The 19242-nt window shown below is 34.7% G+C and overlaps 1 protein-coding gene across 1 annotated transcript in view; it reads right to left on the bottom strand.

Moving 5' to 3' along the window:
* SEMA3A (semaphorin 3A) overlaps nt 1–19242 on the bottom strand; it is a 251278-nt gene that overhangs the window by 168150 nt on the left and 63886 nt on the right. Inside the window, exons 2-3 of the mRNA XM_040260710.1 lie at nt 12501–12658; nt 4123–4185 (exon numbers count right to left, since the gene is read on the bottom strand). Of these exons, the coding sequence (XP_040116644.1) occupies nt 4123–4185; nt 12501–12658 (221 nt within the window). The remainder of the gene's footprint in view (nt 1–4122; nt 4186–12500; nt 12659–19242) is intronic.

Here is a 19242-nt window from a genome sequence, read left to right as displayed (position 1 = left end):
GAAAGTGAAGTCACTCAGTCGTGTCCGACTCTTTGCGACCCCATGGACTGCAGCCCACCAGGCTCCTCCATCCATGGGATTTTCCAGGCAAGAGTACTGGAGTGGGGTGCCATTGCCTTCTCCACTTGGAGTCCTAATGGCTGCCCAAATCACTCAAGCCTCCTTCATGTGGTTTTCAGAATTACAAGAGGTCTTTAAAAGGAATATTGTCCATCAGTCACAGCTGACTATTATTTACTCAAGATAGAGCCTAGAATTTCCTTCAAACTGTCTGTGTATCACTGCACAGGTATGGCCCTGAATGAAATTTTTTTTAAAAAGAAAAAACAATATATGTGGCTAAGAAAATTTTGGTAAAGATACTGATGCTATTTTTTTATGCTTATCAAGGAAGAAATGCTACAATACCAATAAGTCAGTTATTTGTTATTTTCTAAAATGATACAGACAGAAATGAAAGACAGAAATGAAAAAATAATGTGTCTGTATATTAAAGTCCCAAAATGATAAATGCCATGTATCCTATTTAAATAGTTATGTAATTGAGGTACATAAATGAGGTCACCCGAAAAGTAAAATTAATTTTAATAAAATTCATTCCAAATGCCCAAAATGTATTTTTAATAATAGGTCAATTAAAAACAATACTAAAGTAATGAGATGGGTTACGAGAAAAATAGTATGAAATATATTTCACTATTTAAATATACTTTAGTGTTTGGTTAAGAGCTAAAGGAAAAAATACATTTTTTCCTTGAACTAAAATACATGAAAATTGCTTTGTTCTCCTTTAATTAAGCGTTAAAAAAGAAAAAGAAAAATCCACAATGCCTGAACTAATTTGATGCAGAATGTAGAGGAAAAACAATAGCACGTGCATTTTATCAGGTTATATCAATTATCTGACTTAAGATTTGTATGACTAATACTGCCATACCAATAAACTTTCAAAAGTTTATATCTCTCAATGAATACATAATTACCTATTTCTACCATAATGTATGAGACATAATTTACAAGTTTTCAGAATCCTTATATAAAGTGTTATGAAATAATCAGGTGCCATTAATACCCTGTATCAGACTTCACAGACACCATATGTTTTAGCTCCTTTTAATTTACTTCTATCAAGACCATAAGCATATTCAGCAAGCCTGGAAAATATAATAAAGTTGCTTGTCTTGGAGAGGAAGCCGCTGAGGTCATCATTAAGGTTATGCCTTGGAACTGTGGGGATCCTGACTTTACTGCAACTGCTGATCGAACTGTATCTGGGCTAACACCAGAATCCCTTAGTGTTTGGTACTGATTGAGGAGTAGTAGTGGGAGAGGAGGGAAGGAGATGAGAGGTTAGGGGAGGGCAGATGAGGCAAGGCCAGAGGCATGAAAGATAAGGGAAATGGACTGAGATGAATTTTGGAAACCACAGACAAAAAAGAATATCTGCTATCTTAGCAACTGAATGAGCTAATTGAATCATTGGATCAGATACGGTCAGTACTTGGCTCAATGCTTTTTATAAAATCCAGATAATCTGTCAGTTAAGTATGGTTATTATCTTCAATTTCCAAATGTTACTGAATTCAGAACAGTGCCACACTACAGTGATCGTGATCATTAGCAAGGACCAAAACATATTTCGTTAACAATGTTTTCAGTTAGAAATTGTCTAAGCAACTCTATTACGTACACTAATAATAGTTAACATTTGCATCACGCATTACAGTCTAGGTAATAATTTCATTTGTGATTGACTCTTACAAAAATGTTATGAGTGGGTTATTATTATGCCCACACAAAGATCCCCTAGAGGAGAAAATGGCAACCCACTCCAGTATGCTTTGCCAGAAAAATCCTATGGACAGAGTAGCTGGGCAGGCTGCAGTCCATAGGGTCACAAAATTGGACATGAAGGAGTGACTGAGCACACACACAAAGACACCCTTAAAAAGACCAGAATACGTAAGATATTTCTTTCAATCTCTATTGTTCATTATCTGTGTGTTAATGCACAAATTCAAATCCACATATGCCGCACAACACAAAAAACATCAGCAGAGACGCAAAATTTATCTCAGCTTTGAGTAGTGCACTCAAAATGTTTCATAATTTTTGCATGAGAAGATTTTGAATGAATACTCTGAATCATTATATTTCCTTTTTAAGAAAATGGTGGTAATGATAGCCATTTGGTAAATTTATTATTTAAAATCTACACATAAAATACTATGTAAATTATCATAGTGCTTGACGCAGGAGGGATTCTCAATAATTGTAAGTGCCGATGTCTTTGCCTGTTATATTTTAATAGAAAGAGAGAAAAATGTGTTTTTAAAAGTGACAACTGTATACAGGTAAAACCTCCATTTCTCTCCATTCTTAGTTATTATCACATTGCAATCTTTCAAATTTGTTAGTGATAAACATAGCATTTCAATATTAATAAATACTTACTTATTCAGTCATATATTTTGCCCACACTTATTCAGTATTATCTTATAAATAATTTTCACAAAACCATTAAACTCATAATTGCAAAATATGTACTGTCCCATTTAATGGATAAGATACTATAAAGCCACTCCACCAGTTAAGGTAGTTGCTTGAGTTAATTAATGAGTCAGTGGGAATCAACATAAAATTCTTGGCTTTTCTAAAGTCTTATTTAATTTTTCAATTTACCTTTTCAATCACCCTAAACTATGTATTAATTTAGGGTAGTATAAAGTTTGATAGAAAAGAATTTTTTGTCAACTTTCACACAATCAGAAAAATGTTTCTGTTTATGAAGGTGTATAAAGATTGAGTTACAATCTTTATATTTAAAATGGAATTTTTTTTTTTTTTGGAGGCGGGTAAAGTAGACAAGGATAGCTTTATTGCTTTGCCAGGCAAAGAAGGACACAGTGAGCTCCTGTCTCAAAAAATTATGTGTCCCTAAACTTAAATTTTTAAGGATAAATTTCCCATGTTTGCTCATATGTCTTAATCATGGACGGAAGATACCTGTGCTGTGCGCCTTCACTTCATCTGCTTTCACTGGTAGTGAACGCTGCTGCCATCCTTATCCATGAACTCAGATTTCACTTCAAATCATTCTAAATACACACATCTTAGGCAGCTGCTACCAATCAATCAGATTGTCCCTTGAAAATATTTATCTACCTATCCATCTATCTATATACATACATACATACAAGTTGATTTATGACTTAGGATAAATTTCTTCTAAATGCTAATCTGGAGACAAAACATTTAAACTTATTTCCTTTTGTTTTGGATCCAAAAATATCTGATAAAACATTAAAAAATAAAATCATATTTAAGATTCTGAATTCATTTTAAAGCATTGATTTAAATGATTATAACTGCCTTTCATGATCTGTGCAGATACATGGCTAGGCTTCAAACCTGTGGCTCACTGACAAAGTTTACCTCAGGAAAAATGCCCTCTACCTATTAAGAGTGGTAAAATCATTGTAGGGATTGCTTACCATTCATTCATCTTTTGTCCGGAGTACCAAAGACAATGTCTATTACATAGTCATTTCTCAATTGATATTTACTTAAGGAATGAGTACATGAAATCTAGGAAGTAAGGAGGAAAGGAAAGACGAAAGTTCTAAGGGAGAAAGGAGAAGAGAAACATGAGGAAGAAAGGAAAGCAGAGGAGAGGAAAGAAAGAAAAGGAATAGAATGGAATGGAAAGAAGGTGTAATTTAATCACGGTGACTCAGAAGACGAAAAATTTCAATTCATTCAAAAGGAATTAAGAAGAATTAACATTGAAAACCAATCTGTATAAATAAGTTGGTTCATTGGCTATAAGTATATATGCTAAAAAATACATTTTGTTAATTACCTTTTGCATATATAAATCATCAAAAGGAACACGTTTTTGCTTTATTTAGATATAGTCAATTTTACCTACTTTCTTTGCATTAAACTTTCAATGTTTTACATAAAAATGTAAAAATATTCAAAATTATGTATATTAATTTGTTTTGAAAAAATGATTAAGTCCACAAAGCATGATGTTTCATATAACAATGAGCAAAAATGACGCTAGAATAATAAATTCCTTATGCAATTACTAAAATAACTTCCTAGATTGATACTTACCAGAATATCTTTTCCAGCCCACTTGCATTCATCTCTTCTGGTGTAAGATACTGGCCACACAATCTAAGGGCAGAGAAGAAACATTATTTTCTGCCAATTAAGTTTTCTAAGAGATCCAACATTACAGTCTGTTAGATCAAGTAGGGCAACTGAGACAAAGAAAGTTCCAGAAAGCAGTATGTAGTGAGAAACTTTGAGTGTAGACTTTAAAGTGGCATCAGATAATTAGCATGAACTTGAATCATATACTCTCTTCCTGTTAGGTTTTGCTGTATAAATGAAATTTGGGCAACACAGAAATTTATGTAGTCAATAGATCTAAACAGTGTGTGATGGAAAGAACTGTCAGGCAGTTTGGGAGTGGAAGATCTTGAGACCACATGAGAATCTAGTGGAGAGAGACAGAAACAGGCATAGAATGCAGCTTGCATTCTTTTCAATGAATCAGTTTTTATCATAAAATAGTGATTTTGATTTTGAAATTTAAACATCAGGTGCTCTAGATCCATTTCCATAAGTCAGATCTCAGCATGACATTCTTAAATGAGCAACTGATAGAGAAATCCACTTTAGACAGGAATTTTTCTTTTCTTTTTTTGAGAGGAAAATAAGTGAACAGTAGCACTGCATACATTCAAGAGATAAAGGAGGAAATGAGGAAACAGATACTCTAAAAAAAAAAAAAAAAATCACCCACCTCACTGTGGGTAAAACTCAGACTAACCAAGTAATAACTTTGCATTTTCATCCCTAATATTTGGTCATCATCTTTCCAAAATTTCCTGTATGATTTGAATACAGGGACACTGGTAGGTAAATCAATTCAACTCTTGGCTTAAAGGATTGTAGATGCATTTCCCTCAATAATATTAATTAAAATATCCTCATCTAAAGTTTAACATAAACTTTTTCAGTTCCCCTGAGCAATTTCAATGACTCCTATCTTTTTGGGCACAGCAATTTTAATTTTTCTAAACTCCTCTTTCTTGTCTGGTAACAACAGTTAATTTCAGGAGGAAAAAAAGTCATATGTAAAAGAAAATTTCAGAGATGATGGCAGTTAGTCATTCATGTCTGCTAGAAAGCTTTTAGTCTCAAAATGAATGATTATCATTCATTTGGGAACCTCTAGATAATTCAATATAAATGGTCATAAACTTGAGCAAAGACTGTGATAATCTAGAGAATAAAGGCAAAATGCAATGCATTTATAAATAAGAATTTAGGACTTATTGAAATAAATTATGTTGACACGGCAAGTGGATTTCAGGTCCATGTCACAATGAAAAACTCTAAAGATTTTTTATATGCATTTATTTTTTACCATTTAAAGCACTTAATTTATGTAATCCTTTCATTTTCATATATTTTTCAAGTATGTCTCTGTATATAAAGTACTATAATATAACTTGTATCATTAAGTTTTATTTTTCACAAAGGAGTTTCATAAATTTTTTACAAAGGAACAATATAGTTATCACGATTTTAATTAACAAGCCTTATATTCTTACAATTAACATTATCCTGATTCCTGAATAAGGGCTTGCACCTCCAATCAACAGGCTCCACAGCCCTATCTTCTCACTGAATATGGAAAAGCCAAGTAAGCTATTCTTCCTTAAAAGTTAACAATGGAGGAAGATCAAATATAAATTTTCTTTGGAACACAGAGATAATAAATAGCAGAGCTAAGATTTGACTTTCATATTCAGCTTTTCAGAGAGATGTACAAAAATCATGTATTATTAAAATAGATACCTTTTTTAATTCAAAAAGGCAGGTAGATTTCTGCAGTTTCCTAGTTTTTCATAGACATCATTGACACAACATAGGAGTCATTTTTAGATTTCTCTCTTATGTCATTATTAACAAAAAAGTAATCTTGCTAACATTCATGCTAAATTTTCTTATAATTTAGAGGGGTGTATTCAGTTCAGTTCTGTCACTAAGTCGTGTCCAACTCTTTGCAACTCCATGGACTGCAGCATGCCAGGCTTCTCTGTACATCACCAGCTCCTGGAGCTTGCTCAAACTCATGTCCATCGAGATGGTGATGCCATCCAACCATCTCATCCTCTGTCATCCGATTCTCCTCCTGCTTTCAGTCTCTCCCAGCATCAGGGTCTTTTCCAATGAGTCAGTTCTTCACATCAGGTGGCCAAAGTATTGGAGCTTCAGCTTCAACATCAGTCCTTCCAATGAATATTCAGGATGGATTTCCTTTAGGACTGACTGGTTGGATCTCCTTACAGTCCAACGGACTCTCAAGAGTCTTTTCCAACACCACATTTCAAAAGCATCAATTCTTCTGCACTCAGCTTTCTTTATGGTTCAATTCTCACATCCATACATGACTACTGGAAAATCCATAGCTTTGACTAGACATACATTTGTTGGCAAAGCAATGTCTCTGCTTTTTATTATGCTGTCTAGGTTGGTCATAGCTTTTCATCCAAGGAGCAAGTGTCTTTTATTATCATGGCTGCAGTCACCACCCAGAAAAATAAAGTCAGCCACTGTTTCCACTGTTTCCCCATCTATTTGCCATGAAGTGATGGTATCGGTTGCCATGATATTAGTTTTATGAATGTTGAGTTTTAAGCCAGCTTTTTCACTCTCCTCTTTCACTGTCTTCAAGAGGCTCTTTAGTTATTCATCCCTTTCTGCATAAGGGTGGTGTCATCAGCATTTCAGAGGTTATTGATATTTCTCCCAGCAATCTTGATTCCAGCTTGTGCTGCGTGCAGCCTGGCACTTCACATGATGTACTCTGCGTATATGTTAAATAAGCAGGGTGACAGTATGATGCAGCCTTGACATACTCCTCTCCCAATTTGGAACCAGTTTGTTGTTCCATGTCCGGTTCTAACTATTGCTTCTTGACCTGCATACAGATTTCTCAGGAGGCAGGTCAGGTGGTCTGGTATTCCCATCTCTTTCAGAATTTTTTCACAGTTTTTGTGATCCACACAGTCAAAGGCTTTGGGATAGTCAGTAAAGTAGCAGATGTTTTTCTGGAACTCTTGTGCTTTTTCTATGATCCAACAGATGTTGGCAATTTGATCTCTGGTTCCTGTGTTTTTCTAAATCCACCTTCAACATCTGGAATTTCACAGTTCACATACTGTTCAAGCCTGGCTTGGAGAATTTTGAGCAGTACTTTGCTAGCATGTGAGATCAGTGCAATTGTGCAGTAGTTTGAGCATTCTTTGGCATTGCCTTTCTTTGGGTTTGGAATGAAAACTGACCCTTTCCAGTCCTGTGGCCACTGCTGAGGTTTCCAAATTTGCTGGCATAGTGAGTGCAGCACTTTCACAGCAGCATCTTTCAAGATTTGAAATAGCCCAACTGGAATTCCATCCTCTCCACTAGCTTTGTTCGTAGTGATGCTTTCTAAGGCCCACTTGACTTCGCATTCTAGGATGTCTGGCTCTGGGTGAGTGATCACACCATCATGGTTATCTGGGTCATTAAGATCTTTTTTGCCTATTTCTTCTGGGTATTCTTGCCACCTCTTCTTAATTTCTTCTGTTTCTGTTAGGTGCATACTGTTTCTGTACTTTATTGTGCCCATCTTTGTATGACACGTTCCCTTGGTATCTCTATTTTTTTTTGAAGGGATCTCTAGTCTTTCACATTCTATTGCTTTCCTATATTTCTTTCCTTTAATCGCTGAGGAAGGCTTTCTTATCTCTCCTTGCTATTCTTTGGAACTCTTCATTCAGATGGGTATATCTTTCCTTTTCTTCTTTGCCTTTAGCTTCTCTTCTTTTCTCAGTTATTTGTAAGGCCTCCTCAGAAAGCCGTTTTACCTTTTTGCATTTCTTTTTTTGGAGGGATGGTCTTGATCACTGCCTCCTGTACAATGTCATGAACCTCTGTCCATTGTTCTTCAGGCACTCTCTCAGACCTAATCCCTCAAATCTATCTGTTACTTCCACTGTATAAATACAAGGGATTTGATTTAGGTCAAATGAAACATTTGCTTTTCCTGTGTTTTTCCCTTTTTCTTCAATTTAAGCCTGGATTTTGAAATAAGGAGTTCATGGTCTAAGCCATAGTCAGCTCCTGGTCTTGTTTTTGCTGACTGTATTGAGCTTCTCCACATTTGGCTGCAAAGAATATAATCTGATTTCAGTATTGACCGTCTGGTGATGTCCATTTGTAGAGTCATCCTTGTGTTGTTGGAAGAGGGTGTTTGCTATGACCAGTGAGTGCTCTTGGCAAAACTCTGTTAGCCTTTTCCCTGCCTCATTTTGTACTCCAACACCAATTTGCATGTTACTCCAGGTTATCTCTTGACTTCCTACTTTTGCATTCCAGAGGGGTGTGTAGTCTCAATTTATTACAGACCAGGGTGAACAAAAATGGCTTAAATATCTAACATGAAAAATAAATAAATTCTAGTGTCGAAAGTGCTTTTTTGGAAAGCAATTTAATGAGAATAACTATAAGTTAATAGAGCAAATATATAAATTGTCTTTCTTATAACATTTATTTCCATGAAGGATAATTCCTAACTTTTGTTTAGATTTATTAACCTGTTGATATTTTCTTTTCCTTGCTCTACAATTTCTCATTAATTTAATTGTTGTCGTTTAGTCTCTAAGTCATGTCAAGGTCTTTTTGTGACCTCATGGATAGTATCCCACGAAGCTTCTCTGCCCTTGGGATATCCGAGGCAAGAATTATTGAGTTGACATTTCCTTCTCCTGGGGGTGTTCCCAACTCAGGGATCGATCTTGGGTCTCCTGTGTTGGCAGGTGGTTTCTTTTCCACTGAGCCACCAGGGAAGCCCATTAATTAATTTCATCAACAGTGCTTACATTTCTTACCCTCATATTCAAAGTGTTTCATGATCATATTAGACTTTCCCTTCTTTATGTTTCTATACATTTATCCATGGTAGCTCCTGTTACTCATTATTGAATAAGCATTTTCACCTTAAAGAGATGTAACCCTTTATCAAGGCCAATATGTTTTTTATGATCCATTTAAATCTGAGTGCAGATGGTGATTGCAGCCATGAAATTAAAAGACGCTTACTCCTTGGAAGGAAACTTATGACCAACCTAGATAGCATATTCCAAAGCAGAGACACTACTTTGCCAACAAAGGTCTGTCTAGTGAAGGCTATGGTTTTTCCTGTAGTCATGTATGGATGTGAAAGCTGGACTGTGAAGAAAGCTGAGCGCCAAAGAATTGATGCTTTTGAACTGTGGTGTTGGAGAAGATTCTTGAGAGTCCCTTGGACTGCAAGGAGATCCAACCAGTCCATCCTAAAGGAGATCAGTCCTGGGTGTTCTTTGGAAAGAATGATGCTAAAGCTGAAACTCCAGTACTTTGGCCACCTCATGCGAAGAATAGACTCATTGGAAAAGACTGATGCTGGGAGGGGTTGGGGGTAGAAGGAGAAAGGGACAACAGAGGATGAGATGGCTGGATGGCATCACTGACTCAATGGATGTCAGTTTGAGTGAACTCCAGGAATTGGTGATGGACAGGGAGGCCTGGCGTGCTGTGATTCATGGGGTCGCAGAGTCGGACACGACTGAGTGACTGAACAGAAGTGAAACCTGAGACTGTGTTTTTCTCTCTAACCAGAGTTGGCCTAATATTCACCTTTAAATTCATACATCTCAACTTTAATATTATCTTGTAAGTGCCTCGAGAATTATTTGTACCCCCTACAGATTTTATATTGAGTTTATTTTATACAGATTTTATTCCTAAATAGAGGTTTAGGAAAAAGTTATTGAATAACATTATACACAGGTTAAAAGAGCATTAATAGACAAATATAAACAAGCAGAAGTAAATCCTTAAGAAAACTGCATTTATCTTATAAACAGTGTGACAATTAAAATTAAATATTTTTGAAACTGATGTTTAAAATTAGAAATATGTCTCATATTACAGAATAATGATTTGAATCAAGAGTAGGAGCTATAGTAAGAACACTATGGTATTGGGCAAGTCACCAAACTTTTACTGAATCCATTTTTCAGTAAATATTTGCTATAAATGATATATCTCAGGCATAAAAATGTCTCCAGGATTTTTCTCAATTATAGAATAGTAAATTGTTTTACATGACAATTTAGTTCTTTTCAATTTTAGAACTTAATGTATATATATATATATATCAAATTAAGAATATTATTTTATAAGAAACACAATCAATACATTAAACATATTTTGAAGTGACACCTGCTCATACATTGTCTATGTAGATATATATCACATATATTTATATTGATATATATGGATTTTATAGAATGATGAAAATTCTATAAATGTTTAAAATCTGAACTGTACAGTCTCTTATTACTAAAATATGTAGTCTTCCTAATCATAGATTTTCCTTCATTTTATAAAGGGTGGTTTTCTTTCACTAAAGCAACAAAATACTGCTTATTTTGTGACCTTTAGAAAAGATGTATTTTTATCATTTCAGAAAAACAAATGCATAACTCATTTCCTTAGATAATAGATAACTTTAGGGATATTGCTATCATCTGAGGAGGCTTCAAAATCAAACAGACTGAAATATATACATATATATATATAAAGAAATAGCCTGAAGAAATCAAGGTGATCATTAAATGCCATATTTTAATTTCAAAATATATCAGTAATGGCATTGCCATTTTGTGACTGTATGTCAAAAATCAAATTTCATAATTCACAGTCAGAATTTTAGGGTTTGGGGAATAGAATAAAAGTTATATGTTTACTGGTATACTCTATTAGAAATAAATCAGCCCTGAAATTAAATCTTTATTGTATCCTAGGTAACATTCTGCAAACAGAACAAAAGCTTTTTACAATTCTGTTATTTTTTAAAAATTATTGTCCAGTTCATTACAGTTTATAAGAAGTTGAGACACACCACTTTAAAACCCTCAGTATTAAGCAGTAAAACTATGTATGATACTGAAGTGTATAAATACTGAAGTGCATGTACCCTAAAGGGGCTTCGCTGGTGGCTCACCAGTGAATAATTCACCTGCCAATGCAGGACATGTGGGCTGGAGCCCTCAGTCAGGAAGATATCCTGACCCAGAAAGAAATGGCAACCCACTCTAATATTCTTATCTAGAAAAATCCCATGAACAGAGCAGCCTGGTGCTCTATAGTCCATGGGGTTGCAAAAGAGTAGGATAGGACTTAGCCACTAAAGAACAGCAATGCACCCTAAAAGGGCTTCCTAGGTGGGTTAGTGGCAAATACTCCACCTGCCAATGCAGGAGACACAGGAGATAAGAGGTTGATTGCTGGGTCAGGTCAGGAAGATGCCCTGGAGTAGAAAATGACAACTCACTCCAGTATTCTTGCCTGGAAAATCCCATGGACAGAGGAGCCTGGTGGGCTGCAGTCCATAGGGTCACAAAGAGTCAGACATGACTGAGCGACTGAGCATACTTGCACGCATGCATCCTAAAAAGCATGTTATATTCACACTCTTGGGAAAGCTTACATAAAGATCTTTGTTTCTCAGTAAATTTAGACTGGAAATACTAACTGAAAAAATAAATGTTTGACTTAGAATATAGCATATAGACTCAGTAGCACAATTTCCATTAATTTGTCATCCCATGTTTATTTTCCAACCTATATAGTGTATTAATTAAATAAGTAATAAATACCAAAAGTATTAATAATACTTTTTATAATGTGTATTACAAACTGATAAAAGACTAGTGTCTAAATGACCACATTTGCAAAAATTGAACACTGAAAACCAATCTTCCAGATCAAGGTTTGACAAATTTTTTCTTTAAAGGGCCAGATAGTAAATATTCCAGGCTTTCTGATCCAGATGATTTCTATCACAGCTACTCAGCTCTGACATTGTAGAATAAAAGCAGACATGGACAATATGTAAATGAATTGAGAGTAACTGTGTTCCATTAATAATAAACTTTACAAATATGAGTGACACATCAGATGAGGCATGTATATAATGACTGATGAAGTCTGCATTTTTTGGCAATATAGACAGATGCATAAATTATATATAAATATATATACGCATATACCTAGTATATGAAATCAATTATTATACATTTCTAAAATGGTTTAGGTATTTACTTGTATGCAGGAAAAATGATACAACTGTAGAAAAATAAGCTAAAGTTAGCATTTCTTATAATAATCACCAAAAATACTACAATTTCCTTCTTAATGATTTTTATGGTTTACTATATATATTGATTTATGAAAGTCAAATCAGTGCTTTAATTTTATGTGTCTGAAAAGATAAAATATTAATTTGAACAATTTTTTCAATTGTCATATAATTAAATAGCTAGAAAATTCTGTATAACTTAAATTGTTTCACTAAAATTATAGTCCATGTATCAGAATAAAGGTACCTTTTGGAAATCCTTGATATTAACCAGGTTGAATGAAAATATATGATCCTTTGCTCCAACATACAGTCTACTCCGTTCCTCATCCAAAAGGAAGGTATGGTAACTGGAGCTGTTGGCCAAGCCATTGAAAGTAATCACATTGTTGGATTCCAACATTTCTGCAAGGTAACAAAGCAAGACATTGAGTGTTAATGTGAGGTTCAGTATGAGTACAGATGATTGGCACATGGTAGTCTGGCTACTGCCTGCTGTGTTATCAATCAGTGGTTATTTTTTGTGATAGTAAAACTTCACAGGACTCTTTACATTTCAATGAAATGGAAGTTATGCACCCATTAGTGTGTTGATTTCATGTTCAAGATGACATACTCCTACAGAACAAAGGAGAGAAATACCTTGTCCAAATGATTGGTCTGGTGGAATCTCCTTGCATGTGGCAATAAATTAGAATGGTCAGTTTGTATTAAAACATCTTTAACTCTATTAAAACTTGTTTAAGTGGTTTTCATCTGCTTCAAGTCCTTGCTAGAAGGATAAGCTAAAGGGTTAACAGAGCAGATTTAGTGTTGGGGAAAACAAACTCCTAGGTTGTTCAAGGTCTCTCTTTAATAAAGAATTTTAGTATGCCTTTTTCATAATTAAATCATTAACTTTGTCATATTTTGTAACTGGCATGTGGATGAATTATTGTTTCATGAAAACATTGAGTTAAATTATTTTGCTATGTGATTCCGATTTTTCAGTTTATTGATTTCCAATTTACTTTTGCTGTGAACAGGCAAATGCTGAACCTTCAGATACCTTAAGTAAGAAAATATTTTCAAACAGAAAGAACAGTAAATTGTCTTTGAACTAGAAAGGTAATTGCTGATCATCACCAAAGAGGTTTCCTTTACCTGTTTCAACTGAAATTATATATATAGTGTTTATACAAATACACCCACAACTGCTGCCACCGCTGCTGCCGCCACTGCCACCACCACAATCCCCAAACACAAATGTTGGGGACTCTTCAGAATTGTGTTCTGAATCAGTGACTCAGACTTTTACCATGCATGCATAGTAGAAATTCTCATCAGCACCCATAAAATGTAGAATGTGCCTTCAAGGAATGAAAGCAGAAATGAAGACCTTTCTTCTGTCCCAGACCTATCCCAGGACATTAGGCATTCAATAATTTGCCTTGTTTTATTTTTTTACTTCCTTTTCCATCTCATCAAAATAATATTTTAATAGAGAACAAAGTTCAAAATTCTTAATTTAACGTTAAAGTTCAGATAAACACCATTTGAGTTTAAACCCCACCTCAGTACTCCTTCTCATGTCCACTACAGGGCAGGAAACCACACTCCATAGTCATCCACTTATTAGCCTTTCCTGACATTGTTCCTTACACCTACAACTATACGCTACCGAGAGAAAACAGCACCACTCTTCCAAGCTACTTCAAATGAAACACCTAACAGATTCACACAGAATTAATTTCTTTGTAATATTTTCCTTTAATCACTTATAGCCTGCATCACACTGTCAATTATTACCATCATTCATATAAATGAATTACATACCAGAATTAATAAGAAAACATATAATTAAGAGCTTATTAACTACAAATCACATGGTTTCTTTTATATATTACTGGGTCAATACATATTAAATGGAATGTCTATCTAACTACATCTACTTAGCTAACTACCCATCTTACATGCAAAACTGTAATAATTGTTAATAAATTGTTAAAAGATGCTTTTCAAATTTCTTCATGACAAACAGTACACTACTGGGTTTATCTTATTTCATCCTCAACTTATAACCAAAAAAAAACAAAAAAGGAAGGAAAGAAGAATAGAAGGCAGGAGGCAAAGAAAAACAGATCAAGGGAAAGACTCATTCATGTGAGGCATACCTGAAATAAATGAGTGCTATTAGTCTCCAAAGAGAAAGAACAAAGAATCCACCACGCAGTATATGAATGTAAATATAAGTCAATATAAGACTGAAATTTCAGGCACTCAGAGCTGTGTGAGGCTGGAAAGGCCTATACCAGAGACATGGGCTGTATCACTGGGTATGCTCATGCACTGATTGACTATACACAGAGCTCTGTTTATCAAACAGAATAGATAACCTTCACTCTTCTTTTCAATTCTAAACTCTAATTCTACCCTAACACCAGAGAGACCAAACTACATGTGTCTAGGCAAACTGAAAAAAGTTTTAAAAGCCTGCTGAGTCTAAATCGAGACAATTACATAAATATTAATCATCAAGAGGGTCATTTAAGAGACTGATCGATTTTAATTGGACACACATAGAAACCATGTAAAAGACCTCTAAACATGAAATGGAAAAGTAGTAGGAAGACAACTAACATGGCTATAGAATATGGAGTCATAGCTCTAGGTGAAAACACAAGCACTACCACAGTACTTACAGGGTGTGTAAACTTAGATGAGTTCCTTACATTACTTAGGCCTCAGGTTTTAGAAAAAAGGGGTTAATAATAAATCTCCCAAGAGTTATTACAAAGGTGAAATTAAATAATTCATAAAAATTACTAGATTAGTTTGCATAGTAAATACTCAGTTAAAGATTACCTGTTTGTAGAAGTAGAGGTTAAAAATTAATGTTTGGTCTTCTTGACTACAAGTAGAAGATCAGGGAAGATGGAGCTGACTGAAAGAAGTACTTTTCCACTCTCTCATCAGGTGTACTAACTTGTTAGTGTCAGTAATTGTGTATGGTTAAGGGATAAATAAGAAGAGCAATAACTCCTTGTTTACATTGGTTTTTGTTTGCCAATTTCCGTATGTTGGTTGCACTTTAAATAATAAAAATAATGACTTTCTATATTATTTATTGTTGTTGTTCAGTCACTCTGTCATGTCTGAATCTTTGTGACCCCATGGACTCCCACACGGCAGGCTTCCCTGTCCTTCACCAGCTCCCAGAGCTTGCTCAAACTCAAGTCTATGGAGGTGATGATGCCATCCAATCATCTCATTCTCTGTTGTCCCCTTTTCCTCCTGCCTTCAATCTTTCCCAGCATCAGAGTCTTTTCTAATGAGTCAGCTCTTCACACCAGCTGACTGGAAAGTACTGGAGTACTAGAGCTACAACTTCAGCATCAATCCTTCCAATGAATACTCAGGATTGATTTCCTTTAGGATTGACTGGTTTGATCTTCTTGCAATCCAAGGACTTTCAAGAGTCTTCTCAAACACCACAGCTCAAAAGCATCAATTCTCTGGCGGTCAGCCTTCCTTATGGTCCAATTCTGACATCCATACGTGACCACTGGAAAAACCATAGCTTTGACTATATGGACTTTTGTTGGCAATGTCTCTGCTTTTTAATATGCTATCTAGCTTTCTCATAGCTTTTCTTCCAAAGAGCAAGTATCTTTTAATTTCATGACTGTAGTCACCATCTGCAGTGATTTTGGAGCCCAAGAAAATCAAATCTCTCACTCTTTCCCTTGTTTCCCCATCTATTTGAGATGAAATGAGGGACCAGAAGCCATGATTGTAATTTTTTGAATGTTGAGTTTTAAGCCAACTTTTTTCACTCTCTTTTTTCACTTTCTTCAAGAGGTTCTTTAATTCCTCTTTGCTTTCTGCCATAAGGGCGGTGTCATTTGCGTTTCTGAGGTTATTGATATTTCTCCCAGCAATCTTGATTGCAGCTTGTGCTTCATGCAGCCCAGCATTTCTCATGATGTACTCTGCATATAAGTTAAATAAGCAGGGTGACAATATACAGCCTTGACGTACTCCTTTCCCATGTTGGAACCAGCTGATTGTTTCATGACTGGTTCCAACTGTTGCTTCTTGACCTGCATACAGGTTTCTCTGGAGTCAGATAAGATGCTCTGGTATTCCCATCTCTTGAAGAATTTTCCACAGTTTGTTGTGATCCACAGTTAAAGGATTTGTATAGTCCATGTAGCAGATGTTTTTCTGGAAATCTATATAATCCAATCAGTGTTGGCAATTTGATCTCTGGTTCCTCTGCCTTTTCTAAATCCAGCTTGAACATCTGGGAGTTCTCAGTTCATGTACTATTGAAGCCTGGCTTGGAGAATCTTGAGCATCGCTTTGCCAATGTATGAAATGAGTGCAACTGTGCAGTAGTTTAAGCATTCTTTGGCATTGCCTTTCTTTGAGATTGGAATGAAAACTGACCTTTTCCAGTCCTCAGGCCACTGTTAGTTTTCCATATTTGCTGGCATATTGACTGCAGCACTTTCACAGCATCATCTTTTAGGATTTGAAATAGTTCAGCTGGAATTCCATCATCTCCACTAGCTTTGGTCATAGTGATGGTTTTTAAGGCCCACTTGACTCCATATTCCAGGATGTTGGCTCTAGGTGAGTGATCACACCATCATGGTTATAGGGGTCATTAAGGGTTTTTTTTTTTTTGGTATAGTTCTGTATATTCTTGCCACTTCTAATACTTCTGCTTCTGTTAGGTTCATACTTTTTTTTGTCCTTCATTTTTCCCATCTTTGTATGAAATGTTCCCTCGGTATTTCTAATTTTCTTGAAGAGATCTCTAGTCTTTCACATTCTGTTGTTTTCCTATATTTCTTTGCATTGTTGACTTAGCAAGGCTTTCTTATATCTCCTTGCTATTCTTTTGAACTCTGCATTCAGATGGGTATATCTTTCCTTTTCTCCTTTACCTTTAGTTTTGCTTCTTTTCTCAGCTATTTGTAAGCCCTCCTCAGACAACCATTTTGCCTTTTTGCATTTCTTTTCCTTGGGTGTGGTTTTGATCACTGCCTCCTGCACAATGTTATGAACTCCATTCACAGTTCTTCAGGCACTCTGTCTATCAGATCTAATCCCTTGAATCTATTTGTCACTTCCACTATATCATCATAAGGAATTTGATTTAGGTCATACCTGAATGGCCTACTGTCTTTCCCTACTTTCTTCAATCTGTCTGAGTTTGGCAATACCATAATTCCAAATAATGAAAATATTTATACAACTGAAAAATATGTTACATGTTGAATTTTATAAATTAAGCTTAGGGAGAATTAGTGGTTTCTATGCACTAACAACTTAAGAGAAAAGACTTTAGTCATTTATGTGTGAAATCACTCTGTAAACAAACTACACTTAAAAAATATTTCTGCTGGATCATTTTATTAAAGAAAAAGACAATATTCTCTTGGAATACAGGTTGGCAGCTGTTTTACATTCTTTGAAGGTACTTAATTTTGCCTCATCATTTCTTTTGCTGCTAATTCCTTACATGTTCCTGTGTATCAGGGGTTTTATCCATCACTTCATAACAGAGAAGAATCTCTCTGAGACCTTCTTGGCATTGAGCCAGGGCAAATTCTGGATTGCTTAGATTATCTCACCTCTTCTCAGGGTGAAAAAAATCTAGGTTAAAATTAGACACTCTTTTCCTAAGTCTAGATTTCACATTTTTAAACAATCTGTTTTCATTTATGGTTTTTAAATTATAAACTTATGATTTTATTTTTTCTATATGTTGACATATTAAGTTGCAGTTGATATTAACTTCAATTTTGACTTTACTCTTTTAGAATCAAAGAACTTTAGATGTTTATTTTCAGCCACTTTAATGTACATTTTACCATTACACAAACTGGCTTTGAAATTAATATACAGTAATATGAGACATTTAATATCCTACTATGTTCTTACATCTTACCTATGTTCACATTTAGTCAACAACAGCTATTCATTATAGAAAAACATAAATTTCTATAGAATCAACTTGACTTTGGTGAATCCTAGTAGACAAAGCATATAAAGGCACTAATTCATCTTGGGTACAATTCAATTTTTCCCTCATTGAAACATTACTTCAACTTCTACATGCCATGTCAAACATAAAGAAAAGCAAATGTAGGAATGTAATCAAAAGTGCTATTTCAGACAAGCACTCTTAGTAAACTATGTATTCTTATATTTTTAAGATAATTAAGAAAACATTCTGTTTATTCCAGATTCAACAAATGACTTAGTGTTTATATACTTTGTTTAATGACAAATGAAAGGTAAACTGGTCATAAAGCAAGCAAATAGTTTGTGTTCAATAATTGCTACCTATTACCATGATTATTATTAAGACATGCTATATATAAGACAATATAGACAATAAGCATAAGTTTACACATGTTCTGGAAGGAGAATTGATTCATATAACTTCAAGCAGCATGATTTTCAATTATAAATAGACTGCATTCTCTTGTGATGTACTACTAAAAATCTTATGGATCTTCTGAAATTCAAGACACAAAGTCCACGTTATAAGATTTCTAAAAATCTAATATGCAGCAAAAGGAGAGAAAAAATTTTACTTGTCTGTCCTTCAGTCAGAATATCCCATCAAAATAATCATGGGTGAAGACCCATGATTTTTTTCCTAATGAGTCAATTCTAATTTTCATTCCAGTTATTTATTTTTAAATTTTTAGATTTGCCTCTTCCCCTTGGATCCATCAGGATCTCTAACGTAACTCTGAATAAAGGAAAAAACAAAGACGTCATTATTGGGACATTGTTTAAAATACTAAAAAATTATTTTATAAGTTAGTGTTCTTCTTGTATATGTAACATATGAAAAGAAAAAAGGTGAGAAAATTTACATCAAAATCACATCTGTCAATTCAGCTCTACATAATAAAGTTGTATAGTTCCTGTGCTGTTCTGATTATCTTTAGGATAAGCATAGATTTACATAGATGACTACATTA

Source organism: Oryx dammah, unplaced genomic scaffold, assembly GCF_014754425.2.
Source record: "Oryx dammah isolate SB20612 unplaced genomic scaffold, SCBI_Odam_1.1 HiC_scaffold_18, whole genome shotgun sequence".
NCBI lineage: Eukaryota > Metazoa > Chordata > Mammalia > Artiodactyla > Bovidae > Oryx > Oryx dammah.
This window is presented reverse-complemented; position numbering and strand designations above follow the sequence as displayed.